General features: G+C 39.9%; 1 protein-coding gene across 5 annotated transcripts in view; it reads right to left on the minus strand.

Annotated features, from left to right (window-relative positions):
• Positions 1-734: 734 nt before the first annotated feature.
• Positions 735-16,499, minus strand: part of atp9b (ATPase phospholipid transporting 9B) — a 42,957-nt gene continuing 27,192 nt past the window's right edge. For 2 of the 5 annotated variants that reach the window (XM_026156782.1, XM_026156788.1), the window contains 17 exons: positions 15,914-16,026; positions 13,916-14,167; positions 10,340-10,501; positions 10,042-10,134; positions 8,358-8,441; positions 7,724-7,894; positions 7,155-7,253; positions 5,027-5,119; positions 4,574-4,718; positions 4,049-4,113; positions 3,679-3,834; positions 3,395-3,459; positions 3,106-3,214; positions 2,958-3,015; positions 1,858-2,061; positions 1,259-1,291; positions 735-1,014 (listed from right to left, as the gene is read on the minus strand). In XM_026156782.1, the coding sequence (XP_026012567.1) occupies positions 878-1,014; positions 1,259-1,291; positions 1,858-2,061; positions 2,958-3,015; positions 3,106-3,214; positions 3,395-3,459; positions 3,679-3,834; positions 4,049-4,113; positions 4,574-4,718; positions 5,027-5,119; positions 7,155-7,253; positions 7,724-7,894; positions 8,358-8,441; positions 10,042-10,134; positions 10,340-10,501; positions 13,916-14,167; positions 15,914-16,026 (2,039 nt within the window). In that variant the 3' untranslated portion in view covers positions 735-877. The remainder of the gene's footprint in view (positions 1,015-1,258; positions 1,292-1,857; positions 2,062-2,957; positions 3,016-3,105; positions 3,215-3,394; positions 3,460-3,678; positions 3,835-4,048; positions 4,114-4,573; positions 4,719-5,026; positions 5,120-7,154; positions 7,254-7,723; positions 7,895-8,357; positions 8,442-10,041; positions 10,135-10,339; positions 10,502-13,915; positions 14,168-15,913; positions 16,027-16,499) is intronic. The other 3 variants (XM_026156785.1, XM_026156787.1, XM_026156786.1) reach the window with 3 other exon arrangements.

The following is a 16,499-nucleotide window of genomic DNA, read 5'->3' on the forward strand; positions in this document are numbered from 1 at the left end:
TACATGAACATCATAATGAGGCACAGAGCTGCCACGCTGACAGGAGGACTGACGGCCACAGACGCACACAAGTGTGAAATTATACAATCAAAGCCAAACATGGAAGCATTTAGGAGTTCTGATTCTACACTACAAAGACTACAGATTGATGTCTTAAAAATGTAAAGTTCACTTCAAAGCCAGTCCCAGGAAGCTTCGACCCTCAACACATCAACAGCATTTTCTCTCGAATGATTTTTGGTTAATGCACGTCTGTATGAGATTGAAACACAGCGAGTTTTACATTAAGTCCAGTAACAATCAAAGCTGCATGTAAAGACTTTATTTACAGTAACACAAGAAACCAGTCAATCATCCTTTTCTCCCTTACTGCAGCTCAACACTGTTCAAACACACCGCCCAGCAACTGTAATTAATACCATAAAAAAAAAAAAAGGTGACACTTATAGTAAAAAAAGTTTCCAAACGCCACATATAAAAATCTAAACACTGAAAGTAATGCATCTGAACTGTATAAAATGACGAGCTGATGTATTTAAATGCTTTAAAACAAACGAAGGCAGGTCGACCCCCTTTGGGAAAAAGTGGGGTCAAGTGTTTCGGGCCTTCCAAGTGCAGTCACCGCGCCTGTACCCCTCCTCTGACAGTCTTTTATTATGTGCTCAATCTTTTCAAGTAATTCCATGTATCAGTGGCAAACCCCCCCTAAAAAAAACCCAACAACTTTCTTTCAGTTTTTTTTTTTTTTTTTTTTTTGATTGTTCCAGTGTTTCCTCTGTCCATCACTGAGGACCAGTGTGTACAAAAAGTGCGAAAATTACAAAGCTCATTGCTGCACAGAACTACAAACCTAACAAAAACATAATCCCAGTTTGGCTCATGAGGAGAGCTTGGAGTAGCTTGGTGGTGAAAATTTGCGCTTCAGGTATTTGATTATGTAGAGAGGAAGACAGCTGACGAGTGTGATGGCGGACACCTTCCACAGGAAAGGCCAAGTCGTGATGAAGGACGAGTCTGGGAGAAGGAAAGATAAAGACTTTATCACAGCGACATGATCGCGCTCTAAAATTATGTTGGTGATTGCGTATTGGTCAAAGCATGAAAATAAAAACTTAAACACGTGAGATGAAAACGACCCACACGACAAAATAAACCCAAGAACATAAGATGATGCAAACATACAGATGCAAGACCAGATACATAATATCAGAGACAGATGAAGGAGAAAGGGGTGTGAATTCACAGGCTGTACACCTACCAAGGAAAGCTCCCAACGACACCCTGCCTATGCCTGTTGCCGACACACAGAAGCAAAAGAAGTGCAGCAGAAACAGTGAGTGCAGTGCAAAAAGTTAGCAGTGAAGAAAGAAATAAAAATAGGACAGACAGAGAGAAGAAAAAGACTGAGGAGGGAATAAAAGCACAGAGCTGAGGGTTTAAACAACAGCGCAACACTTAGGTGCCAAGTAGTGTTACATCAAACTAAACAGAGCGGGCACAGCGAAGAAGAAGGCGGTTCCTTGAAGTACTCAGACCAATCAATACTGGACGTATCAAACCAAAAGTAAAAGCCTCACACCAACTGTTCAAGCTGTTCACAAGCAGGTTAGTTGACTATTTAGCAACTGAAAAATAGCATATTAGCATCACTCTTCATGGTTGTTCAGACTAAGGTTTTATTTTAATGAGAAAATATTCAGTAGATTAAAGTACAACAAGAAGTTCTCATACAAGCTTTCATATAACTATTTGATAGGATTTTTAAATATAAAGATATTCTTATTATCTTCTGAAACCTTAAATGTTTAAAAGGTCAGTAAACCAGTAGTGAAAAACTCAGAGGAAAGGTATACCTACCAAAGTACTCGTTGAGGAAGGCGAGTGAGGCGAGGTAGCAACCCAGGCTGAAGAACTCAGCCACCACCATGAGCCAGTGCCAAGTGCGGATCGTCAGCGCCACCATCAGCAGCTCAGTCAGGATGAGCGCCGTGAAGGAGATGGCAACCACGTGAACGAACTCCGACTCAAACAGCACCAACGCGCTGTACATGAGGATGCCCCCTGGTGGCGCCAAAGGAAACATGCGGACTTTAAAAACTTTTTTGCGCGATTAGGTCTGGTCTAAGTGTCTGGGCTTAACTAAAATTACATTACTCATTATTCATTCAGGACTTGCTGTGCACCAGATCTCCCTTTAAGAAATCACGATTGTTTTCTAAAGATTAACTGGCCCAGTCTATCAGTTTCATCAACAGTGGTCTGGGACACTGAGTTAAGGATTATGGTGTCTGCAGATAAGGACTGATTCAATAACATTATTTATGAGGCTGAAGGATCCACAATGACTTCCAGTGTGTCTCACTCTTGAGTGTCCAGACACACACTCATCTTTGGGCGCCTGCTGTATCTTGATAGCCTTTCATTTTATCATAACACTACACAAATTGAGCTTAATAGCCTATAACTGATCACGTAATTGCTTTTTCATATTGGCTTAATACAGCGCATTCCACCGACTCAACGTCTGTAATAAATTATGCCCGATCAGTTCCTAATATTTACTTCCTTTCATATTGCTTTTTTTCCTTTCCACATACCGAGTATTGGCCTTTAATTAAAAACCTCGAGCTGTCAGGAAGTCACGCTTGAGCAAGAACATAGATCTTTCTCACTCGCTGCATGGCTTAGCGATTACAGAAATATCGATTTACTGGACAGACAAAAGCTTGCATGTAAAAGCGGATGGCAGTTGGAAACCTTAGATACTGAGAAACGGACTGTGCAAGGGTTTGAAGGGGCCCTGGGACTGTGCTACTAGACAATGCACAAATGATGAAATGGTGGCTGAAGAGTTGCTCTGACAGTTTAAAGATAGAATCACGCTGTAGATGGTTCTGCTATAACTTGAAAGTTGATTTTAGGAAGCAAATGTGAGTGAATGATAAGGAAAAACACACCTTGATAGACACTGATCAAAACCCAAATGAGGAAAGTCTTGAAAGACAATGAACGTCCCTGAAAGAGAGAAAGACATGTTGTTACTTGTTTAAATTCTAACGAAGGAAAGCTGTCAAAACCAAAGATTAAAAAAAAATGGGATTAAACCTTAGTGAGGTCCTTATAAAGCTCTGGGTAGAGCAGGGCCATTTCTGGCTTCACATCTTGGTCCAGGACCAGGGAGAATACAGGAAACATGGTGTAGATAGTCGCATACCTACACACAAAGTATAAAAAAAATAAATTAAAAAAAAAAAAAGAGAAAGAAATGAGAGACGAAGACAGGAGAGGCAACAAAACTGAAGGTTATATGATCGAATACTGTAGAAGCTTGCATCAGGGTTATGCTGTTGTGAAGCTGTCCTTACACTGGCCCCATGAGACTTCAGGTACTCACCCGACCATGAGGAAACCCTGGTACAGAGGCACAGAGGCAAAGTAGAAGACGGAGGAGAAGACGGCCTGAGGACAGGACACAAAACTGGTGTCATAAAGTCACCAAATGAGGAATTTTAATGTCCCCGCTGTGGGGAATTTGTAATTTCGTTTTAACCGCAAAACAACTTTCATGATGAACTCATTAGGAACGATCAAAAGCAAAATATAGGCTCAAAATATGTAACAAGAAACATACAGCATTTGTAGTGTTTTGTCTGTGTTTTAATTTAACTATCGCTGTACCTGCATGGTGGAGATGATCATGCCCCTGTGCATGACAAACTGGCCAAGCGCTGCAGAACGCTTGTAGCTGTTCCTGCCGTGAACCATGAGCAGGCGGCCAATGTGCTTAAACTGAGTGATGGAGAAGTCTGCAGCCAGCGACGCCTGCTTCCCTTCCTATGTGAAACAAACAGAATAAAGATGCTAAGCTAAAGTAGAACAACCGTTTTCTTTTTTCTTCACATTTAAAGACATGCCACTTCGTTTTACCAGTTTTATAACTGAGGGATCTGAGTCAAGGTTTTTAGAGTTTTTATGACCAAATTAAGTTATTGGACCTAATCCAGGATAAGACACACAAGGTCTGAATGAAATGTGCAGCAGGCTTTACCTTTCCTTCAATCCCGATGCCACAGTCTGCAGCCTGGATCATACTGACATCATTTCCTCCATCACCTGCCACAAAATTACAAATTACATGATGCAGTTTCTAGAAGTAGCAGCTGGAATGGGCATTTTTAAATCAGTGAGTTTTCACTGCCATCTTGTGGACACATGCAGTAATACTCTGTCTAAGACCACATGAATCTTCCTCTAACCCAACTAAAATCAGTGATGTTAAATGGTCACATCTGGAATGGGACGGTTAAGAGACTGTGAAATTATGTGTTTTTCTCTGAAGCATTTTACAAATCAGTTCAGCTTGTATCCCAAACACGAGTATGAAATCGGTCTGGTTTAATTTGTCTGTTCACCAGAGTTTTATAAATGGTAAACACTTTCCTCTCGAAAAGATGGGGCTAAATTCACACAGATATTTTCTCCCGCTAACAGATTTTCCCAGGCTGTCCGTGGATCGTAGCCAAATGCCTTGTGGGCAAGCAGGTCTGCCGCCCCTGTATCTGTCAACACTTACCTATGGCGCAGGTTCTGTTGGCTGTGTGCTGTTGGAGGAGTCTGACGATTTGAGCTTTCTGAGTTGGAGAGCAGCGACAGCAGACCACCGCCGGACACTGACACGCCAGCTCCACAAACTCGTGCTCATAGTACCTCAGACACACCTGTAGCACCACAAAGGAAGTAGCATACATTTAAAAAAAACTAACAAAAAAACCAAAAAAAAACCCAAAGGTTGTGTGACATAAATTAACTTGTTGACCAGAAAACACAGTGAAAATGTTAAATTCCTGCTTAACTTCATTTTTTTTTTTTTTTTTTTAAATTCAGCTCACTGTTCCAGTTGTTTTTATTATCTTTCCCTCTCCAACTCCTCCACTTCTTGGGTGAACTCCAAAGTGTTCGTTTTGGCTAAGAAGTACACCCTCAACATCATCGGCTGTGCAAGCGTCACTGCACTGCGCTGTAGTACCTCTAAGGAGTCTCCTGAGATGACCAGAGCACAGTCATGTTTCCTTCTGAAGGCGTTCAGCTCCAGATGGGCCTCTCCTCTGTTTGAGACCTGCTTGAGAGCCACACAATACAATTATCCACAAGATCATTTAGGCTTTTTGTTATCGCACATTTAATCTTAGTGAACAGCTATCTGTTTTGGAAAATGCAAAGTGGACAAGACTGCCATAAGCTTTCCATTTACTCTTTGAAGTTTACTTATAGACACATTTCTACTAATCAGGCAGGCAGGCTTCTCTTACATGCAGGTAGACAGTCTGTATAGAGGCAAAATGCAATCGTGAAATGAAGAGCTAACATAATATATATGCTTTTAGAAAAGTGGATAGAAAAGTACCGTAATTGTCGGGCTATAAGCCGCTACTTTTTGCACAAGCTTTGAACCCTGCGGCTTTTAGTCAGGTGCGGCTTTTCTATGGATTTTCCATGATTTTTGTCATATCGTAAGACGATTTGTTTTGTTTGTTCCGCTGTTGTACGGCACTACGTTGCCTGGCGGAAGGATCGGGGTTCAAGAGTGGTATGTTAGTCACATGTCCGTCCACCAGGCAACGTAGTGCCGTACGAAGTAGCGCGAAAAACAAACTTCAAAAGTAGCGCTACGCATTCAGCGGGAGGCGTGGATGACGAGCGGCGATAAACTTGCGAAAAGCAAGTTATGCCCAACTCCACCGGTGGATTCTGACAGCGTGGAAAAGTGCGAAAACATCCACGATCACCAACGGATTTCGAAGGGCTGGACTGCTGCCTGATGGAGAGGAGGACACCGCCACGGCCCTTCTGAGGGTGTTCGACTCTGACACTGACAACGAGGATTTCTTTGGTTTTGAAAGTGACAACGAAGGAGAGAAGCGGAGAGTGGATGACGAAGCCACCCTGAGCCTGTTCGTTTCCGACATTGGAGAAGAGGACTTTGGTGGTTTTAGAGCGCAGGAAGAAGAGAAAGATGGTGAATGACTGACTTTTCTTCTTGTTAAAGCTGTGTCACTGCACCTGAGCCTAAAAGGTAGTCCGAATCTATTTTTCTGGTGTGCTGTAGGTTACTGTTATGTACTACATGTGCAAATATGTACCCATAACTTGTTTTTCAAAATATTAATAAAAGGGGTGTGTCTCCAAACAGCCATCTCTTTCCTGACAATTCCCTTTGTGCATATTCTCTTACATATGATAAGTCAACATTGAAACACCTGCGGCTTTTAGTCAGGTGCGGCTAATGTATGTACAAAACAGGATTTTCCCCTGATTTTAGCTTGTGCGGCTAATATTCAGGTGCGCTTTGTAGTCCGGGAAATACGGTAGTTTTTAATACAGCCATACACACCTGCCCACTCCCTTAGGTCTGCCAATCAGCAGCTCTTTAAGGTGCCAAACACCAAGGGTAAATTTAGAGGTGACCGTGCTTTTGCTGTAGCTGCTCCAAAGTTGTAGCATGATTGGCCCTTGCACGTTAGGCAGACCTCTGCTCTTTCTGAGTTTATAACTCTTCTTAAAACATATTTATTTGCTGAAGCCTTTGGCACATTTTAAGAGATTGACTCTATTTGTTTTACTATTTTTTCTAATTCCCTAATTTTTAACATGTTTTATTGTTTATGCTATTTGTATATGTGGTTCAGGGGGTTTGGAAGCTCATCTCGTAACCTGAAGGTTGCCGGTTCGATCCCCAGCTCTGTCTGTCCTGGTTGTTGTGTCCCTGGGCAAGACACCTACTGGTGTTGGCCAGAGGGGCCGATATGGCAGCCTCGCTTCTGTCAGTCTGCCCCAGGGCAGCTGTGGCTACAACTGTAGCTTGCCTCCACCAGTGTGTGAATGTGAGAGTGAATGAGTAGTCGAATTGTAATGTAAAGCACTTTGAGGGTCTCGAAAAGCGCTATATAAATGCAATCCATTATAATTATTATTATTACAGCGATTTAAAACAGTAGTTTTATTTTAAACTGCTTTAAAAATAAAGGTGGTATGGTAACCATAATCTCTTATCCACCCTCCGTGAAAAACTGAGTTACACCCAGAGTGTGAAGCAGCCAACTAGCCGACAGGTCCTTTTATGCAAACACTTCATGTTTTCAAATAAAACAGCGTACCGGTCTGAAGACGTGGATGTCTTGGTTCCTGGAAACCAAATGAGAGCTTTTAGCGATGCACGTAGCCGTCTCAAGCTTGTCCCCAGTCAGCATCCAGATCTGAGAAGAAAACAACATGAAGAAACACAAAGTGTTACAGAAACAGCACAAAAATGGAGTAAAATTAAACAAATAAGATCTTCAGTTATCTCCAACACTTTATGGTTAATTAACATGAAAATACATCAAATTCTGATTAGGTGTAATATTATAGTTTTCCTGCTTTTTATCCCTCCTGAAGTAATTATTAAGCAACTTTCCTTCAAGGTATCAATATTGTTGTTTAAACATAATGCTAACAAGCAGCAAAATGAATTTTTCTTCAGTCTCAATTGAGAAAAATTAAGTTGTTTTAATCTTTTAATTATTTCTTCCACCTTTTTCTTTTACTCCCTTGCACTAACACTACCATGTCACTATTACTTTAATAGTTTTGTTGGACTGCAACAAAGTAAATAAATCAAAGTGGAGATGATCTGACGAAAAAAAAAAAGCATCGGTCTGGCGTCCAGTTTTATTTCTGCACCGACCTTGATGCCAGCATTTCTAAGCAGCTCCAGCGTGGGCCTGACGTCTGCTTGTAGCTGGTCTTCCACACCAGTCAGACACAGAAGCTCCATCTCTCGCTCGAGACTCTCCACCACTGCTGCGACCTTCAGGGTTCGATCGTGGATACTCAGTTTCGCTTGATTGTAGCGATTCTGCACAAAAAAAGAAGAAAGAACAAAAATAACGAATAAAATCATGAAGCGATTCAGAGCTTCAGAACCGCAAATAGTGGACACGCCTGTTATTCTCCCTTTAGAGTAGTTTGAACTGCAGAGACTACAAAAACCAATAAATGTATTTACAGGCAAACATGAAAGTGATCTGAGGATTATGATGGGTTTGTGGTTGTTTACTAATGTCAAAGAATTCCTTTTTTTTATGAGTTACTTAAACATTTGTTTCATCTACTCTTCTTTCATTATGTTGTTTATGACAGTTATATCAGTAAGTGTAAGTTAAAAGTCCAGAGGAACCACGAACTTCACCCTCAAAAATGACCGTACAGTGAAAACACATATTTAGATTTTCATTTGGAGGGCTGTCAAAGCAGACTATATTAGATTTAAAGAGGTACACATCGTTCCTTATAAACCAACAACTGATAAACCTGCATACCTCAAAGTCCTGATACTGCTCCTCAGATAAACACTTCTTCGCCACCACCAGAGTCCTCAGGCCCTCTCTGGCCATGTTCCCACACTGAAAGGAAGGAGATCAGAGATCTATTTCAGGGGTGTTTTCAGTCTCAAGTATCTTTCAAAAGCTTCATCGCTCTTGACTGAAGTAGAAGATGTTGTGTATTTACAATAAATGTTTGCGAATGTTTCCCTGAGATGAATTTCAATCAAATCTAGGGCAGATAAGTTCTTTTATTAGAGCAGCTGCTGTGCAAGTACACCATGCAGACACTACTGTCAATAACAGCATATTGTTACCAACACCAAAAGAAATCAATATTGAATAACATACCCTGTGGTGAAATTCAGAGGACAGTAAAACAAAGGGATGGATGGCAGTTTATTTTTGATATGAAACACCAATAGGGGCAATCTGTCCACTTGATTGGTTATTGACAAGCTGAGTAACTGCAGCGCGTTGATCTGACAACGGGATATTACGGCCAACAGGACATCATTAGCACCATTGTTCAAGAATATGACATACTGTAATTACTTCAACTTTATCTAGGTCACTAATTAAATCAAAAGCTGCCCCTGGTGCTAAATGACTCAATAATGCCAATATAATTATGAACATATGCGTACAAGACCTTCGACCACCAAACTGGTGTAGGTGGCCTGTTGATCTTTTGATGAAATGTCCCCATTAATAGAGATGCCATAAGCAGCTAAGCTCTCGTATATTTGTTATTCATGTTGGTTATTTTATTACTTCACATAAGTAGAAACAAATGAGAAAAATACTGGCAGAGTTCCCACATGTGACAATGTTTAAGACTTAAACAGTAGATTCAACATGTATCATCTTTATTATAGAAAGACTACATTTAGTATACATTAAATTAACATGCCTTTTTAAGACATGAAATTGCATAACATATTTTTAAAGCAGGTGTTTTTCAGCATAACTTTTATTTATTTAGTTTGAGTTCAACAACTGTATTTAAAATCTTTTATATTTAAAGCTCCACAATCCCTTAACTATTATGTTATGTGAGAACAGCATGCGTCAACAGTTCACACAAAAATGTTTTGAGGATGCGCACAGACTGATTAGAGCACGATGTTTCTTGTCCCTGCTCCAAAACCTGTAATTATGCTGTCTGCCCATCATTTTACATAGACTGTAATTACAAGTAGCCAAGAAGAAAAACTGGTTACATCAGCCCTAACTCCAATTCTGAGCCAGAGATATTGAGAATTTCGGGTAGTGACAATCTAAAAGATCTACAAATCGGGGACCTATCCAGGAGTCAGTTAAACCAGGTTCCTTCAGCATAAGCAAAGTTATATTCAAGACCTTTTTAATGGTGTTTAGAATGAAACTGAATCTTAGAAAGACCAATCAGGTAACAGTCTTTATCTGGCACTAGCTGAGGCACTAATTTGACAAACTGCACCAATCCAAGCGTGCTGCCTTATAGTAACCGTGTGCAAACACATGGAACACTTAAGAGTGCAGGAATAGTGTCACCGACTCACTGTTGTGATTCTCATCCTGAACCAAAATTTGGTTAAGACTAACTTTAATGGAATTTGCGCTTCTTTGATCCAGTTCTGTCCAAACTATATTTACAGGAAGTATCCAGTAAAATCTTTAATATGACTCAAATTTGTACCTCTTCTTCCAACCAGTCGTTATACTGGACGATGCTCGCCATGGCAACATCAGCACCCTTCATGTAGAAAGTGATATCCCCCGTTGACTCCTCCTAAATAGTTGGAAAATAAAAATAGCTACGTTTCTTCTAAATTTGAAGGCATTACTGTGGAAACTAAGCTAAACAGAAGCAACAATAAACAGAATTACAAGATTAGGTTCAAACCTATCTTAAAAATTAGCCCTCATTATGTGCAGGAATAACAGAAACAGGCATGACTCAGACCACACAACAAGGAGGATATCATTATACACACCCGAACAATGATGCCCATCCTTTTGCTCTCAGAGGTGAAGGGGAAGATCTGCAGGATGTAAAAGGAGAGAATCTGTCCAGAGGGAGTCTTCAGCTGCAGGGAGGTCAGGTCTCTGTTCACCAGGGTCAAACCAACGCTTTCTGTCCACCGCACCAGCGCCACCTGAGGAAGATTCGATGCTTTGACTTTAATAAAACAGCAGACAAGATATACTTGTTCACAATGTTTGAGGATCAAATTAAAATACTTAAAATCTTTATTTTAGGATGAATGTTTACTAAAACTAACAGGTTAATGAGAAAATCACTTTATGTAGGAAAGAAAATGATGAAAGTTGACAACATGTAAGCTGATTAAATGTACTTTCACATGCACTTAAAGGATGAGAGTGTGTTACGGCATCTCCAGAGCTGCTGAGCTCTTCCCATTCAGCTCCACATAAGTGTTTTTCTGTTTCTCTTTCCTCTTTTTCCCCTCAGCAGGAACTGCGGCCCCCGAGTGAGTGTTCAGCTGCACACGACTCAATCCTCAATGGGTTCATTTTCAATTTGCTCACTCAAAGGTTGTTATTATACTCCGACCTACAAATTAGAACTTCCTGTTAATACCCCATCATTTCTCCTGCTCCCCCTTTGAGCTCCGTAAAAAGGCTGCCTATATTTACTTAACACACATCTGTGTGCCATTATCCTGTGTGTGTGTGTTCACATAGCTGCACATGGACACACATGAATTGACACACAACATGTGCTGACATTAAACAGAGTCCTTTTAATCTACTTTATCAGCTCTACAAAAACTATTTAAAGCTTTGTCAACTTTGATACAAATTGCATGTGATTCAAACTGCGTGTGTTACAACATTACTAAAAAAAAACGACTGCAGCTGACTAGTTTACTGCAATGGCAGACGTTCTTAAACAACACGATCAATCATTTCAACTGTGTTCACTGTGTTTTAGCAGCCATGTAAATCACAATAGCGGCAAGTGGACTCTTAACAGTTAAATTCTTTTTTCTGCTGTAATGTCACTGGTAACATAAAAGGGTGCACCCTGAAGAGCTCAATTTATTTTGGGATCATTTGACACACTTTAGATTTGAAAGAGTATCTCAAGACAGAGCAGAAATTGTGCATCTGGATTCATGAGAAACTTCTGTTGGTAACTTGTTTATCCCAAATACAAAACTATAAATCGTCTAGTTTGCGTCTTCTTTTTGCATTTGAGTAAAAGTTCTTGCATAACCAGTTTAACAAACCTTCACAGCCGTCCTGCTATTTGTACACATTTTTAACTGTTATTGATAAGCACACAGGGACACATGCAAACTTAACGGGAAGGAAAAGTATATTTACTTGATTATCATTGTGGTGTAATCGACACCATTTAATTAGCGAGGAAGCATTGCAGTTTGGTGATTTTAGAACTGAATGAATTGAACCTAAATTCTTTTTTTTGTAACTCTGGAAATTGGATTTACCTGAGAATCTGCAAAGCTAAATTAAAAAGCAATGTCCCAGCATGTTCATATTGTTTACATAATGTATCTCACCTTTTTTTGACACAGAGTTATCTTCACAAAGCTTTTGATTTTAGCTCCAAATAAAAATTATCAACACTATGACAGAGTCTAAGAAGTCAAATATTAATAGCCAGTGACCACCAGCTCAGCTGCTTTTCAACTGCAGGAACTGAATGGATCCAACCTGGTGTTTCCCATGACATGAATCTTAGGGGGAATTTCACAAAGATTTCTCTTTTTCTTGGCTTTTCAACAGAATTTTGCAAACTTGGAAGGATCAGGCACTATCAAATTGACGTGCCTTGCATGTATGCCATTAAAAAGGAAGTAGCAAAGAAATATTTTTTATAAAGGAGAATATTAAATGTGAAATAGCAGCTGCTGCAATGCTTTTCTTTTCTTGCATTGGAGATGAAGTGACACAATTTTCCTGATCTTAATGACAGCTGAACAATAATTGTCAAACTTCTCAATCCAGAAAGACCAAGTGTGTAATTTAATACGAGCTCCTGAAAGGTGACAAAATGTAGGAAAGAAAAAAAAAGCCACACACATTTAAAGGCTACACTCAAATATTTTTTTCTAATCAGACCACAGGTCGGACGACCTTTGTTCTGATCCCAGTAGCTTCCACTTTATGACTGCTTATGATATCCGAAATGATGAGCGGGCCAAACAAACTAAGAGAAGTATAGCGGCTGAGATCGGATGCTGCATTCAATGAGACGAAGGATTCAAAAGAAGAGGGAAATGAAAGACAGAGAAAGAACAAAGGAGAGAGTGAAAGGGGAAGGGAGAGTTCTACCAACAATCACAGATCTACACCTCTCATCCTCCCAGTGAGAAAATTAAATATTGATCAATCCAAGCAGTGTGAGACAATAGAGGGAGGAGAGACAGAGCAGAAAGAGGGGATATAAATAAATATACCCATCAACTTGGAGGGAGGTAGTGCAGGTAAAACAGAAAAATTAGATTTATCTTTTAATACGCTTTTATCTTTATTTTGATTGCCAAAGGTGGCAGGGGGTAAAAAGAAACTCTGCCAGTCTCACATAGGCTTTACGAACCTTCACATGTCAGTGGTGATAAACATGCCAATAATGCTGCAGTGGGCCTTTAAGGGTAGATTAACTCTCCTCCAATCTGCATTAAACTACTGTTAAAAAAAACAAAACAAAACAAAAGCCTGACTTTTTTTGTCGTTTTCCTTCTGTGTTTTATGTGTTCTCCATGTAATCCAGCTCTCGTGTTACATGGAGAAAGGAAACACTGAGGATCCTCGTGGGGACCGGGCTGCATTCTTCCTTCAGTTACAGCAGTAAATTCTCAGGCAGCTAATATAGACAATTAAAAAGCTTAACCTCTAAAAAGAGTTCATGACCTTTGACTTTCTGCCAGTGAAATGATAATTATGACTAAGCAGGATTATTTAGGATGGCTAATAAATGACACAGAAAGAGATTAGAAATATTTTTACAATGAGTGTTTCAAAAGCAAAATCTCCCTTTTCCGCATCGTTTTGTTTAGTATATGCATGTTTTCTCCTACAAAAATATTAAAAGGTGCTAAAATAAAGATTGAAGCTGACTTTAAAATATATTATGGGTTTTTCCAAAGACTCTGAATGAGCTGGGAATCACCCAGAAACGTCACTCATGACAAGGGCGGTATTGTGACAATTTGTCACACACAGATTATTTAAACACATCTGTGTGACTGTAGAAAAAATGGACTCTAAAAGGTAAAGAAAATAATTTTATGTAGTGCACTGTAATGTGTTCAATTCAGACAGTTATTCAATCTTAACAATGTGCTGATTTAATTCATTAGCTTTCTATTTTATGTTCCCTGCCAGCTTCCAACTCCAAATGTAATCTGCATCACAACAAGTTAACCTCTGTTAACCCAAAGTAGTCATAAAATATTGTTTTTGACAAGTGAGGAAAACTGTGACCCACCCAAATTAGATAAGTTTGCTAAATACGAGGTGGAAATAGAGCTATAATCTAATCTTTGACGACCAGGATAACCACTGTGCTTTATATCTACCTCATCTGGGCTGGAGGCTTGATACGTGCGGTTGTCATCACTGAAGTCCTGGTCGGCTTCTGCAGATTCAGTCTCCCCGTTTACTCCGGCATGCGACTCGTACACCGGTGTGACGTTGTGGCACAGGGCGATGGCTTTCACGGCCTCGTGGATCCGGCTGCTAACGCTCTTACGAACCTTTGGGCCTGATGCCTGGGTCTTCCGCGATGGCGTGGCACCAGTGGCACTACCACTGGATGGCTGGGAAGTTGCCTGAAGTAAGAACAAACAGTCTGCAGCTGACAACAGTTTCTGTCCAGACTTGTATTAAATATTTAGTTTTTTAAAAGAACTTTATAGATTTGGGCTCGGCTGTTCCTGTGTTATGGCACTGAGTAAAGGAACAATGGCCAGCATAGTGTTGCACAGTTACATGAACCTTTGAGCTGTTGTATACAAAATGTCATCACTTTATCCTTTTAAACATTTTTGTGAAATATTGAAATATCCATGTGAATTCATGAGTTATGGCTAAAAATGTGTTTGCAAGGTACCAGATCCAGTGCCTAAAAGAACTGAATCTGGAGTATATTTATATATATTTATCCCTGCAGACACAGTAAGAAACAGCTAGTTCTTATCAATCTGACACACCTGTTCAAGCTAGATGACACAGCGAGGAGAGGACTGCAGCATAGTCTCCATCTTGTTATATTTGGTTTGAGGGCTTTTACATTTTCATCTCTTTTGACAAGAACCATCAGTTTAAGTGTGCGATTACTGAGCATGACAACAGTCCACAGAGCCAGCTGTAGTTGACAGGAGGACTGCACTCTACTGAGCATTAGACTTTGGTTTATTATTAGACTTGACTCCTGCTGAGCAGAGAAAGGGGCTGACAGGAGTACAGTAAGTACACAAACTTTATCTAAAGGGACTGAAAGATCTACAGGCAGAGATTATTATGCCATTCAGCCAGATAAACACAGTGTCACAGATATAAATGGAGGATTTCTTCTAAATGTACAACAGATACTTGTAGGCAAAAGTTGTGATTAAATTAAGACCTTTAGGTGGGGTTTTTTTAGACTATATTATAAATGATCCTCTTTAAATTTTACACATCACTGTGACAGTACAGTACAGAAAAAAGTATTGTATAGCACAAATGAGAGAGGCACTGCTGATCAGCACTGCTTCAGCTGTCCTGCGCTAAAAAGACTAGTCATTTTTCATTAGCTGAGATTAGACATAAGGGTGCGGGGCAGATGGTTTCAGCCTCGACCAGCTGTTTGGAGCTGGCTGAGAGCGAACAATATCATTCTGTCAAGACTGCAGCCAGATCTGAGCCACCCAGTGAGGAAACACTTGCTTACAGTACAGGGAGTCTCTCAGGGACGCAGCATGATGAATGGACAATATGGGCTTCTTTCCTGGAAAACTTATTCTTAGCTCAATATAAAAATTGATTAAACTGATCCGCAGAGAGGGGCAGGAATAAGCGGGAAAACACTGAGGGAAAAAAAGTATTAATTTTAACTGGATACGCGCCCATGCTGGGCACAAATTTTCAAAAGTCAAGTAAATTGTGTACCCAGTGTCTATCGTTAGGCATATGTGTTATAGTTTTAAAGTAATACTGAGCGAACACTCACACTAAACAATCATTATTCTGAAATTTACAAAAGAAAAAAAAAAGAAAAAAAAAGTCTTTTTTCATAATATGGATGCTAAAAAAATTAGTGCTAAAAATTTTTACATAGATTTTATTTTTAGTGAATTAAAATATTGGACGTTATTTTCATATACACAAATACACTCACACCAATTAATGCACACAAACAAATCAGCATGGAGGTGAGCTGAAGGCAACCAGACTTCTTTTTTAGGTTCATGAAGAGATTTTACCTCTAATCCAAAAGGCTTAAAAGTCCAGATGCCTTTAACTCGGGTGCTTAAGACATACACAGACTAACAGTAGCTGGGTTTTCTCAACCACACGTCATTAAGGTTGCTCACCTGTGCGTATGACTGGACTATATGGCTTTGGATCTCATCCATGGTGTCTGTGCCATAGGATACTGTTCCCAGGTGGAGTCGCTTGAATATCATTTCGTTTTGTGTCAGAGTGCCTGCAGTTCAGAAGATTATTTAGACATTACCATATAAAACAAACAGAACATCCACAGCACCTGAATCACAATTCAACAAACTCTCAAAAGATAATGTTTAAGACCCATCGCAAGTGTAGAATATCAGTACTGTGTTTACTATCATTATGTCATGTGTTTTAACAAGACAAGACATAAATAACATTTTCGGTACAAATCCGCAGTCTTTGTTATTGCTGGTCACAACTGTGATGAAATCCTCCCTGAGAGAAACTGAGCAGCTCCTAATTTGGCATCTCTGAACTCCAGCTTCTTGTATCATCTTACATATACACAGATACCCATCAAGCTACAACAGTATCAGATGCCTTATTTATTGTGCAAGCTCTAATCGCTTCCCAAAATTAATAGCTAAAATCGTCCTTGCTTTAAATGTGCAAGCAATCCCCTTCAAGGTTGACACCTTGTGCTCCCAGCCATCCTGCAAAGTTTGG

Source organism: Astatotilapia calliptera, chromosome 22 (genome assembly GCF_900246225.1).
Source record: "Astatotilapia calliptera chromosome 22, fAstCal1.2, whole genome shotgun sequence".
In the NCBI taxonomy this organism is placed as follows: Eukaryota; Metazoa; Chordata; class Actinopteri; order Cichliformes; family Cichlidae; genus Astatotilapia; species Astatotilapia calliptera.